The 13,235-nt window shown below is 37.6% G+C and overlaps 1 protein-coding gene across 3 annotated transcripts in view; it reads left to right on the top strand.

The window, feature by feature from the left end:
- Positions 1–13,235, top strand: part of LOC115659575 (ubiquitin carboxyl-terminal hydrolase 25) — a 144,238-nt gene that overhangs the window by 56,900 nt on the left and 74,103 nt on the right. For all 3 annotated transcript variants that reach the window (XM_030579940.1, XM_030579931.1, XM_030579922.1), the window contains exon 5: positions 617–779. In XM_030579940.1, coding sequence (XP_030435800.1) covers positions 617–779 — 163 coding nt within the window. The remainder of the gene's footprint in view (positions 1–616; positions 780–13,235) is intronic.

The raw sequence follows: 13,235 nt of genomic DNA, 5'->3' as shown, positions 1-13,235 counted from the left end.
AGCAACACATCTCGAAGAACAACAGTTACAAAGGTAAGTAACCATCTTTTCCTTTATCTGCTTGTCACTGGTATGCTGCATGATCTTGAGTGAGCTAGATAAATTTCCTTCATTACAGTTTCTCATCAGTCAAATGGTGGTGGTATTCTTTCTAAAGCACTGTGATACGTGTGGATGAAAAGTGACTACTGGTAGATTCTCAAACTATTTTTGTTTCCCACTTTGTTGTTGTCTACCTAAACAGTTAGGACCCAGTTTTAAATGATTGGTCTTTGTTGACTTTTTAAAATTAATTTCCTTTATTTAGTGGAATTAAAAATAGGTATCTTTCAGTCATGAAAGCTTACTCCATTCATAAACATGACTACGTAATGCCATTTATTGTGGAAAATCAGCTACAGTACTGCATCTGCAAATAAAGTACAATCTTATTTTTCAATGTGCATTCTGGCACATTAAAAAAAAGTGTTTGAGTCAAGAATAAATCTGATAAATTACCAAATGGTTGGTTAGTTATTTCCGTATTAATATTTGTAGGTGTAACTACGTCATACCATTATCTTACTGTATTATTATTTTGCTTTTAATTTTTTCATTTGTCTTTCTGCTTTCTAAGAGTTCTAGAAGCCAGTATAGCAGAAAATAAAGCAAGTTTGAAAAGGACGCATCCAGAAGTATGGAGTGACTCTCCAAACCCCTATGATCGAAAAAGGCAAGACAGTTGTCCGGTTGGATTAAAGAATGTTGGCAACACATGCTGGTTTAGTGCTGTTATTCAGGTAAGTGCGTTTGCTGATTAGCTGTACTTTCTGTTGTAATATAATTTATGCAAAATTAATTGGTGATAGTATCTAAACTTACTTTCCCTCTCTATTCTGAAAGCTAAGGAATAAGATATATTTTACATTATCTCTTTACCATGTGCCTATAAATGTTCACACTGGTTTTAGTATGGTATGAATAGTGGATTACCGATCTGATTTGGTGAGGTGTCGAAGTAAGTCATAAAACTTGTTAATGACGAAGGGCATGATTTTTCAAAGGTAATGAGGGCCTCTGGCTCACACTTACTGCTTTGGCAGCTGCTGGTGCTCAGGGTATTTGAAAATCAAGGAATAAATATTCTAAATAAAATGTTATGTGCAAATGACTTAGAGGTGGGAGGAGGAGGAGTGGCTGACTAACTTTTGTTGCAGTTCTGCTGATTAGGATGTTTCAGTCCCACCACCCAACAATGGACTGTTCATAGGATAGCCACAAAGCTGGGGTAAGAAACAGAGAGAAGATCTTTGGAAGAGAGGAAAAAGGCCAGTGCAGCCTGAGTCATTCTGTCTTGGATTTGTCTGGCTAGCCCAGCTAATATACGCATATTGTTGTACTGGATAAACTGTTTGTATGTACAGCTGGTATGAAGACTTCTTCATTGTTAGTTTTGACACAATTATGTATACGAAACCTTTTTTATTTTCTTTTGTAACAAGAATTCCTTGATCAGGAATTGAGTCTTTTGCTCATTTGGTTTTTAAATCCAAAAAGCAGTAAAAAGCAGTTTTCAGTAGCCAGAATTGGTATACTAGGTTTATATTTGAGTGGAATCATTTAGAGTAAGCTATTAAGAAATAGGTTAAATGTGTGAAGTAAATTAGACTGTAAAAAATTTCTCAAGGGAAGCAAAAATCTCATCACTGAACATGATCAGGGCAAGATTAGACTAGGATTGAATTGTATTCCTGTAGAAATCTTCAGTACTGGCCTGTGATTCAAGGAGATAGACTTCATGACCTAAAAGACGTTTTGCTAGCCGAAATAATCATGAATCTATACAGGTAGGGCCAAATTCTGCCATCCATACTCACTGTAATACCTTATTGCTCAAGCAGTCCTCAGTTCAGAACTATCTGAGAAATAAAGTAGTACTCAAGGTGGATAAGTATACCACAACGTGTCTCTGAACTAGTAAAATATTGTGTTAGACTAATACCGAATATTTTTTATGCTTAATACTTATGAAGCCTTAGAATTTTTTTAAACTAAATTACTCTAAAGGGAAAATCAGTTCACCTTTAAATGATTCTGTGGATATCTTGAAAATATGTATCTATTAGCCGTTGAATATTGTGAAAATAACTGAGATCTAATTGGAGAGAGATGTTTCTTAAACAGTATACAGTATGGAAAGTATAATTAAGTTGTAGGACCACTCCTGCGTCATAAGACGTTAAACTAGATCATAGAATCGTAGAACATCAGGGTTGGAAGGGACCTCAGGAGGTCATCTAGTCCAACCCCCTGCCCAAAGCAGGACCAATCCCCAACTAAATCATCCCAGCCAGGGCTTTGTCCAGCCAGGCCCTAAAAACCTCTAAGAATCTACCACCTCTGTAGGTAAACTATTCCAGTACTTCGTCACCCTCTTAGTGATGTAGTTTGTCCTAATATCCAATCTAGAGTTCCCCCACTGCAACTTGAATATTTCTTTTTATCTCAGTTTTTGATGAATTTCTATTGTACGGATGCTGTCAGGCTAAAAAGTATTGTGTTTTAAATTAAACTATTTATTTTAGCAGAGCTGCAGTTAACACCTCAGTCTGTAAAACTAAAAACATTAAAAAAATTCCACCAAACTGTTCTGTTGTTCATTATCTGTTTTGTGTGTGCGCTTCTCTGCTTGAATGGTGGAAATGGGCCAGTTAGTTTCAAATTTGTTTACAGTGGTGTTCTTCCCAGGGTCTCATGCAATAGCAAAATGTTGAAGGGCTTGAGTTTTATGTATCTAGCTAAGTTTTTTATTAACACCCAGTTTTCACAGATCCAGTCCAGTGCCCTCTTTTGGTCACTCACCAGATTGTTTTTGGAGGAATCCTGCTGCTGATCCCTGAGTGTTTAAAGCTTCTGGATTCTGAACAGAGTCCAGGCATTGCCCTTGGGGTCCCTGTTACCGAAATATCGGGTCTGCCTAGCTGAGAGCCAATAACAGCCTGACAGGGATAAGGAAAAATGCTTTATTCTTCAGAAAAAAGGAGAGCCTGTACCTTGGTACAAAAGACTGTCTTACACAAATTTCACAAACCTTTTATACACATTCAGACAAAGACCCTTGCGTGTTAACACTTCATTGGTAGTTGTCAAACCTCACACTCTGTTATCTGTTCTGTAAAAACTGGTTTGAAGCAAATTTTCTCTGCTTTGAGGCAGAAGAAAAGAGAGAGTTCAAAAGTTCAGGCTACTGTGGCCGTGAGGCTTCTGGCCCCCTCCTCCCCCCCCGCTGGCCGCTTGTAAACTATTAAGGGGAGCCAGCCACATTTAAGCTCTTAAGGGGGGCTAACAGTAGCTTTCACATCCCCAAGCATATTCTTTGGGTGCAGACCCTCTGTCTAGCATCCTATCCTACAAACTGCCTTGACTCTTGAATCGCTGTTGGTCTTTCAGACTCACGCTATCGCTTAAGCACACTCAGTCCCAGAACTCCACCTGATGGCGTGAGCCTTCTGGTTTACTTCTTCAAGGGCCCACATGATGAGTGTAGCATGTAACAGAGACACTTTGTCCAGAATTTTAACGTGATTGCTCTTTACTTGACCCTATGAGAAATACAGACCTAACAAAAATAATTAACATACACACATTCCTTCCTCAGTTTCCTCACCCATCCAGGGCATTCTTTTGCAGGTGTCAGGGTTGTCTGGGGCTGTCCAATGTCCTTCTGTTGCAGTGTATTACTGGGAGGGGGGGTGACGGTCAAGACTATAACGGGGTATAAAAAAGAACTAGATAAATTCATGGAGGGGAGGGGAGGTCCATCGATGGCTATTAGCCGGGATGGCAGGGATGATGTTCCTAGCCTCTGTTTGCCAGAAGCTGGGAATGGGTGACAGGGTGGATCACTTAATGATTACATGGTCTGTTCCTTCCCTCTGGGGCACTTGGCATTGGTTACTGTCTGAAGACCGGCTACTGGGCTAGATGAACCTTTGGTCTGATTCAGTATGGCCGTTCTTATGAAACTTGGAGCCTTCTTCCCCAGCTCAGCTTCTCTGATCTTGCTCATTTCAAGTCCTTCCCCTCTCTTGCCTGCAAGATCTTTTATAACTTCCTGATTAGTCACCAGTTTGTTAGTCTTGCTTGATAGCCTACCACTGCTTCAGACTCTCAAGCCCCATGCAGACCAACTTGGTCAAACTGGTTTTCCATGTTAGGCACTCTCCTTAGCAGAACTAGTTGTGGTCAGAGTACAGTCATTAAGGTTAAATACTTCCCATTGTCCTCAGTCTGGTACGTGCCTGTTGCTGGTCCTGCCAGCAATAATGACATCCACATTTATGTAGGGGCATTCAGCGAGAGCAATTTTCAAAGCAAAAATTCTATAACAACTTCATAATGTCAACCAGCATTCACAAATAGTACAAGCAAAATCCCCAAATCATCACAGCAACACTGCAGGTTTTTAAAAAAGAAAAAAGAAAAGGAAAAGCTCACCACTCTTGAAAATATTTATCTTGATAAAATATTTTTTCAAATTGTGAGAGAAACTTGACTTGGTAGTTCTTTAATTTGTTGCTTTGTCATTCTCTCATTCACATATTTCTGTCAGATTTTCAAGAAGATTGACTTTAGCAGTCTTATGTTTTTTTTCTAGTTTGATACAAAATGTCAAATTAATAGTCTAAGTTTTTGTCCATCAGCCAATGGAAACACTGAACTGTGACTGGAGAGTTTAGAAGTTGATGCTAGACCTATGATCTCATGTTAATTGCACTCAATGTGCTACTTTACGCCTTGAAGCTGGATTATAAAAGGACTGGCCAGTTTTTTATGGTCGCTACTTGTATAGTGTGAAATTCTGTAGTATTCACAATTAAAACATTACACCTTGATAAATGGTATATTTCCTGTTGTTCATAACTAGAAAATTTAACCAAAATAAAATTACCCTTATCATTTGTTTCTTTGATTGAAAAGGGAGGTTATTTGTGTTTTTTCTGTCAACTATAGAGAATTATGTTTCAGACAACCACACTAGTGTACTATGTGTAGGTTAATTCTGGACATTCTTATTCAATATTTATTTAATCACAGGATAGATAGACTCCTTGGATTGCATCCACTATAAAAATATTTCAGGCTGTTTTTAGGATCATTTTGAAACCTGATTAGAGGTCAGCAATATCTAGTGTTGCCTACGTGAGTCACAATAATATACTGTGCAACATAGTCCAAACCAAAATGAAAATAAATACAAAAATGAGTGGTGCATTTTTCTGTTCTGTTCTGTACTATAGCAGAGCTTATAAAATATACATTTAACATTTCAATGTGCGGTCTCATACAATATTGCTTGGCTTCTACTTGTCAATTTCCCTGCCAATTTTGATTTGAACATGTAATCATGGACTAGTTCCAGTTTCATTTAGGGAGTGGCTTAGAGCAGTCATTTAGAGAGAGTGGCAGCAAAAAACCTGTTACAAGAAGCAAACATTTCTAGAAATGGCATTTATTATGTCTTGTATTGAAGCATGTCTTTTTTTTTTTTTTAACAGAGTAAGGTAGGAGAGTTCTCCAATTTTTATTTGAAGACCAAACTTCATTTAAAAATAAACTCCTATAAACAAAATTAAATTAAGTAATTTTTAATAATGTACCATAACTTTAAAATAAATTCAGAAAGCTAAGGATCCTATGTCAAAATAAAATACATATTTAGATTATCTCTAAAGACTACAAATGAATCCATATTAAAACAAAGTGGTTGTAAAATGAGTTTTCCCTTCACTTACTTGCTAAGACATTAGTTCAAACCCTCAAAGATTCTTCCTCCTCAAGTACACTTGAGAGAATCACTAACATCAGAAGTATTAAGAAATGTATGTGGATGCCTTTGTACAAGTTTAGAAGTATTAACTTGGTAGGAGAAGTGCAGAAACTTGAGCTTAGAGTATGTTTTAAAAACATTCATAATTGTAGATGTACAGATGTATTCTGTTAATGACTTAATATCCTAAGTAACTCATATAAATGCTAAATAATATCTAGGTGGTGGCTATTAGTATTCTGGTAGAACCTAGGGGTGACAGTCAGGATAGGGGCCCCTTTATCCTAGATGCTATGCAAACGCATATGGAAACTAGGTCCCTGGCCAAGTCTACAACCTACGGCCCTGATCTTACAAATGCTTATGAATGAGTAGTCCCACTGAGTTCAGTGGGGCTATTCTTCTGTGTAAAGTTGAGTATGTGCTTAAGTGTTTGCAGAATTAGGGCATAATTTAAGAAAGAGTGGTCCTAATAAATACTAGGAAGGAAAGTGGAGGGATGGAGAGGTTAAGGGTACAATGATACAGTATCAGTGGTTGCTATTATTGGGTCCATAGGCTAGCTGTGTGTGCAATGTGTTAGACTATTTAGCATATCAGGGTTGGAAGGGACCACAGGAGATCATCTAGTCCAATCCCCTGCTCAAAGCGTTGATTCTGAGCCATTTAATTTGCATAATATTACACACAGACACAACCCTATGTTAATCATTGTGTCAGAGCAGCAATTGAATAATGTGTAGTAAATAAGGCCCAGGCGTGTACATTGTTCAGTGTTCACAAAACAACATACTCGATAGCTGCTCGTTCAGCAAGCACCATCCAGCCTCTGTGATAAATCGGAGAGGGTCCTACACAAAAAATTGTGTATGAACATATGTCACGGGTACCAGGTGAGCTGCATGTTATCAAGTGTGTATTTTTTTTTCCCCACTCAGTTCTGAAGCTTTTCTCTAGCTTTGAGAATATTGGGATATGGGTGTTATTTACTGTCAGTTTTCATTGTTTGTTTGCCAAAACTATCGTTTACAATACATTCTTCTGATACAGTTCCAAATTACATTTATCTCACTCCTCTTTGAATTACATCAGTATTCTTGTTTTGGGGTGGGTTTAGTTAGGTGGGGAAAAGCTAAATGGAAAGAAAAGGGGAAGGGAGAGTGGGACAGGACAAGGGAAGAGAGGGTAAGAGGGATAGGTGTGCAGTGAAGCTGAGGTAAAGACTGTGAGGGTGAAGTTCAGAAAAAAAAAGGTTTGAGCAAAGTTGTCCATGCTATCAACAACGTACATCACCAGACACTTGGTTAAACCCATTATTTCCATTTGGAACGTGAATCTGTTTTGTTTCTCAGCCAAATTCTAATTTAATTGCCTAAAATTTATGTCCCCATGGAGTCAGACTGTAAAATACTACACCTCTACCCTGATATAACACTAATTCAGATATAAAGTGGTAAAGCAGTGCCGCAGGAGGGCGGGTCTGTGCACTCCGGTGGATCAAAGCAAGTTTGATATAACGCGGTAAGATTTTTTGGCTCCTGAGGACAGCATTATATCGGGGTAGAGGTGTATTTTTAAATGTAATAATGGCTGTAAGAGTTACTAACTCGCAAATTCTTTGTTTTTGACCATTCTTACCTCTTTCTAGTTTCTAGCTTTCCACTGTGATAGTGTTCTTGTATGGAGGCTGTTCCTTCCTTCATGCCCAAGACAATTCTGTTTCATTTTTAGCAGGAGATATTTCCTTGCTTTTTTTCCTGTCTTGTCACATGTTCTAGAAGTTTAAAAAAAAAAATAGTGCTAAAGATTTTTGGTCATCTGAGCAATTATTTATCATGTGAGAGGGTTCCCCACTAACTTAGCCTCTCTTCTTTTCATAAACAATAATTAATACTGCCTGTGCTACCATTTGTTTAATAGCACAATTATGTGTCTATACTGGAGCATATGTGAGTGATGCCACTTTTAATTATGTGTCAGTGTGGAGTGTCCTGTTAGTAGCTCTTGCGAACTGTTTGCTCATCGTGCTCACTTGTAACAGTGCTCTCTGGTTTTCTGTTAAGTCTTCCTTTTCCTTGGTATGGGTACGCTTGACCCTTCTTCATGCTAGATTTTTGTTTTGTTTCTCTAGTTCAGTCTGTCTTATTTAGGTGTCCTCCTAAAGAAGCAGAAGAGATTCAAACTTTGTTGCCAACTCTATTTGCTTCTTTTCAGCTACTTTCCGTATGTCCCCTATATCTTTCATGCTTTGAATGCTCAGTAGCTTCTTTACTGCTCAGAGACTTATAGGTGTGTATTTTTCACTGTGATAGGTATGACAATATCCTACAATTTTCTGGACAAATAGTTTCGAACTATGTTGAAACATCTAAGAAGATCATTGTATTAATGTGAATGGGTTTATTTATTATCATGGGATGGTATGTGACTTCTTATACAGAGGAGACAGGAATGTAAACACTGGTAAGTTTTATGTGCTTCAAAGGACTCTTGTTTTGAAACACTGAACCAAACAAGATTTAATGTTTCGCTGAGTGATTTTTAATAAGAAATATTTGGGAAGAGGAGAATCGAAGTTATTCACTTCTGGAGCCATCCTTTTGAAGTTCAAGAGAAACCTATTGTCTGGCTGATTACCTATTAATGGTCTCTTCAAAGGGCAAAACTAGATAAAGGAGGGACTCTCTAACTTGTGGAGGAGCGAGTTCTAAGCAAAAGTGGTTATGAATTGGTGACTACAATTAAAAACCTTGTTTGGGGTTCGAAGGGCTAATCACTAACCAGAACCATTGCTGGAGTTTGGGGATGATGTCTGGTAAGCCTGTTAGCATGTGTGTAGCTCCTTATATTGTTTTTAATGTTTTCTCTGTAATGCTTTTACTTGCACTTGCTTAGAAGGAGCTGTTTGTAATTGCCACAGTCACAAGTTGCCATTGTTGTTAGTCTCTGAAGACAAAACAAAGTGAAGTTTAGGCAGTCTTCCCTGCTGGGGGTTATCGGGGAAATACCCATGTCAAGAGGGACAAGAGAGGTGACTGTTGAGGAGCCTGAAGCCTAGAGTGGATACCCTTGCTGGACCACTGAAGGGAAATGCAGGTGAAGTTGCCCCAAACTGCGATGTTCACCATATTTCCCTTCTACTTAAATTTATTTTTTTCCTATCAAACAATCCAACTGCCGTGACCCAACTCTCAGTGCTCTAACTTTGCTGCTAGAAGCTACCAATTGGTAGGCAGCATTTTCACTCTTCCTCAGGTTTCCTATGCAACTTGTTGCCATGGTGCTCCCTGTCAGTGTAGGCATATTTGGCAGAGAGCCACCATTTCCAGCCCAAGTACGTAATACATATTTTCAAATTATTTAGTACTTTGTACAGCAGGTAGCTTGAAGACCTAACATGTTTGTAGTACAATCCAGACCAGTATGGATGTGTGTGACCACTTCCCCTGCAACCCTGGGTTCCTCGCAGTGCTTCACTGCTCTAGCATCAAAAGGCGTTACTGAAGAATAAACTACATTTAGGCTCAACATGATGAGAGTGAACTCAGAGAATCTGTTTTTGTCTTGATTGACAAATAGAGGGGAACCTAGTAGTGACATATGTATTTAGATCACCTAACACTTGTCACTATGAAAGATTCTTGTGGTGCTTTATTTTTTTAGAAGCTCTAACACCTTCATTATTTGCAACTCAGCTTTGAAATTTCTGCTAGACAACTCTGGCTAGGGAATTGTTATTTTCTGGTCCCTTGAAATTCAGTTCAAGTTTAGCTGAGATGTAAGCTAGTAAAAATCACTGTTTGCCACCTTTTTTGTTTGTATGGCTCATGAGAACTTCTGCTGCATGCCAAAATATATGAACATTAACATTCCAAAGAGCTGGGCCACTTCAAAAAGTAGCAGAAGACGACACTGCACTAGTAACACGTGAGAGCTGCCAGAGGAGCTGTAGTGGTGAGCAGAGCTGGGAGCTAAACCTGACAGTTGACCTTGGCATCCCCACTCCCCTGCAATAGAAAAACACAATGGTGCCTGGCTCAGGAGCTCTCCCAGTGTCTGTGGGAGAGATTGCCACTGCTCTCCCCCATTTCCTCAGCATGTTGTCAGTAGTACATCTTTCTCCTATTGTCAGTTGTATAATTCAAGTGGCAGACATGTGTCGCATGCTGAAACTTGAGGATTTATTCCCTGATGCATGATTGCGTACAGTTGGTTGTATTTGTTTTTACCTTTTTTCCTCTGAATGAACCCTAATAATTTTTTTTTAAATAGCGATATCAAAATTAATATTCACACTGTGTTAAGCCAAACACTCAAAAATTAAGATATTGTCTACGCAACCTTAATTCGTCCCCTATGTCTAGATGCATTATGATGTAGTTATAGTATTTTTTTTTTCCTTGGGACCTCTGCCTCAGTCAGTGCACAGGATCGATGCACAAGGGAGCAGAATTATGATTGCCCAGACAATCGTAAATCTGGCATTTCTGAACTTTAACTGTTGGACTGTGTAACCAACTAAGTTTAATTTTCCAACCAAAAAAATCTATGTTAAATGTATAGAATCTCAGTACTGCTTATGTTCTGTTCCTTTGATGCTTTTTGTAGCGTATGTCTAATCCCGGACTAATCAACCTCAAGGCAGTTTAACGAACCTTTTTAACAGAGGGTTTAGTAAATTAGGTTTTTACTGCAACTTAGTTAATCTTTACTTTTGGCCTTGGTAAACTAGAATAGCTGAAGTAACTTCCTGTTACTTTGTCTAATCTTAAATAGCAGCATGCTTTTCAAGCCCTCTTTTTGAAATTTTTTCTCACCCTTATTTTGCCAAGTAAAGAGCTAAATTCAAACCCTATTGATGTCCATGGGAATTGTTCCATTAACTTCCAGTGGGTTTGGGTCAGGCCCAAAGTGGGTAAATAGTTTAAAAACACAAAACAAAAACACACAACTCCTGGCCCTAGTTGTTGGGAGACGTGTACTCCATTCTGGACATGGTTTCCATACAATATTATTTCTTGCTATTAGAGTAGCTTCTTTAGTAATGGTGTGCATCTTTTACTTGAGTATAACCAAGCTTGCTGAAATTTTTTTCAAGATGTCAAAAATTTGGATGAATTGAATTTAAGTTAAAAGGGGGCAAAACTAATCTACTGGAGTATTAGCAGCACCAAAGCTGTCCCAAACAAAATACGTTCATTAATAGCCAGCATCAGTCAAACTCTAACCAAGTTGTAATCCATTTATTCTCTTAGAGTAGAAATAATATCTGATTTGAGTAGCATACCTGATGACATCTTTAAAAAAGTGTATTTGGTACTGCACAAAACACAATCTCTGACACGATCTCTGCTGTAAGGTACTAAAATCTAAATAATGAAAACTATACAGACATTAAGTACCCTGGATGAGCTGAGGAAGCATATTACGGTGATGAAATACTTTTATTAAATATGTAAAAGCACTTCCTATTTGTAGAATATATTGTATATTAGTTAACATATAATAATAACTGTATTCTAAGTGAAGAACTTTACAGAAATCCATGATGGCTATCTCACTCTCTTTGTGAAGGTGTCTTATTAACCCAACTTGAAAAGTGTCTGTGATTTTGGGTTTCAGCTAAGTTAATCTCTTCTAAATATTTCCTCAGTCTACATCTGAATTAATTTTGTTTTTTTTCTCTCTGACTCTTAAGTCATCTTGTTAATTTACTGAAAAAAATCATTGCCGGTTTGTGCTGCTGACACATTTTTATCATGCACAACAGCTCCATCAGTGGTATCATTGTGACCACTGTTTACCCACTCATTGTTGCTCTAGGAATCGAAACTCAGTATGGCAAAAAATCATCTACACAGAGATCCTCTCACCAAATCATGCTATTATTTTTTAGCATCTCATTAATTGGTTGAACACCAGTATTCAAAATCGCATTGACCTCTGAATTTGAGAGAAAATGACCTATATAAGAGATTCCTTTGACACTTAAGTTACCTTTTTCTAATTGAGTTTTAAAAATACATAATTTAAGTTATATGTAACTTGCAATGTGGGAAATGAAAGTTAAATAAAATTTTATCAGTCTTTTCCTAGATTTTTTTTCCCTTAAAAGAAACTAAAAAGAGTTGACAGCCAAATATTTTCAAACAGTAGTCATACATTTGGCATTGAAGCAACTGTTTCTTAGTACTATATGCTGGCAATCTGCAGACAGAATTTGAAAGGTTCCCTTGAGAAAGTATCTGTCTGAAATTACATAAAACAGCCTGTTGATGATCCTGCATCTAGAGGCAAAAATAGGATGCTTATACCCAGAAAGAATTATTGGGTTTTTATTGTTTGCTCTTTTAGTATTATAATGGCAACTGGTACCTAAACAATAGTGAAGAATCTGTTCATGGTTCAGTTATACACCTGTTCGCTGGATTTAATGTGTTCACTGTCTCCACACATCAATAATTTAATGTAATATTGAGGTAGATACTAACTAATCCTTAGAATATGGAGGATATGGATGTTCAATGTTATACACTGAAGGCTGTGATGTGTACAGTTGGCATTATTTGTATTCCTTTAACACCTAGAGACCATACATAAAATCAGGATCCCCATTATATTGCCTATTCTAGAAAAATACAACAAAAAGATAGTCCTTACCCAAAATAGGGTCTTATAATTTTTTAGTATTTTTTCTATTTCTCTTCTATTACTAAAGCAAGTTTGATCTTGCTCCCTTGTGAAGTGCTGGATGATCTCTCTGTTTCCTCCCATTTTCCACCAGCTGGGAGCCTTAGCTTACCTGCCCTCCTTAGCATTCTAATAGTCCCATCTGTCACTGCTAATGCTGGTTGCTTTCTATACTTGTTGTTTCCTAGGAGTAGAGGGAGATTATATTGATAGGCAACAGGGATCAGAGGTGCCTGTGGCAGGATAGGTCAGGACTTGATCCACCCAGGAGTCCTGCCCTGTTTTCCCAGGAGATAGAAACTGTCTGATGGGCTTATTGTGGTCTGGTGTCTCTGCTGTAATTTCTCATGTAATAGGAAATCAGCTAATTTCCGAGTTAGAATACTGCACTTTTGTATCTTGCTGCACAAAATAAAATACACAGATATATTAAAAATGTAATAGCGTTAAGTCCTCTTAGAATTAATAGGATTTTCAATATTCATTGTAGTATTTCTGTGCTAAGCATTACTGTATATTCAGAAACTTTTTGCAGTAATTTGCAAAGAACACAAACTCAATAGTAAGAATATTTGATTTAGTTTGATTTATTCCCCAAAAAGAGAGGATTATTTTTAGTTGTTAGCCACTGAAAATTAAGCTTATAAAATGTGAAATATCACTCCCTGGACTAATGCCTTCTCATCAAGGATTCAGCTTTTTTTGAGCATATACTTCATTGTTATGGGTTTAGGGC

This window comes from Gopherus evgoodei, chromosome 1 (genome assembly GCF_007399415.2).
Source record: "Gopherus evgoodei ecotype Sinaloan lineage chromosome 1, rGopEvg1_v1.p, whole genome shotgun sequence".
Taxonomy (NCBI): domain Eukaryota; kingdom Metazoa; phylum Chordata; order Testudines; family Testudinidae; genus Gopherus; species Gopherus evgoodei.
The sequence above is the reverse complement of the archived record's forward strand: the minus strand, read 5'-3'. Positions and strand labels throughout refer to the sequence as shown.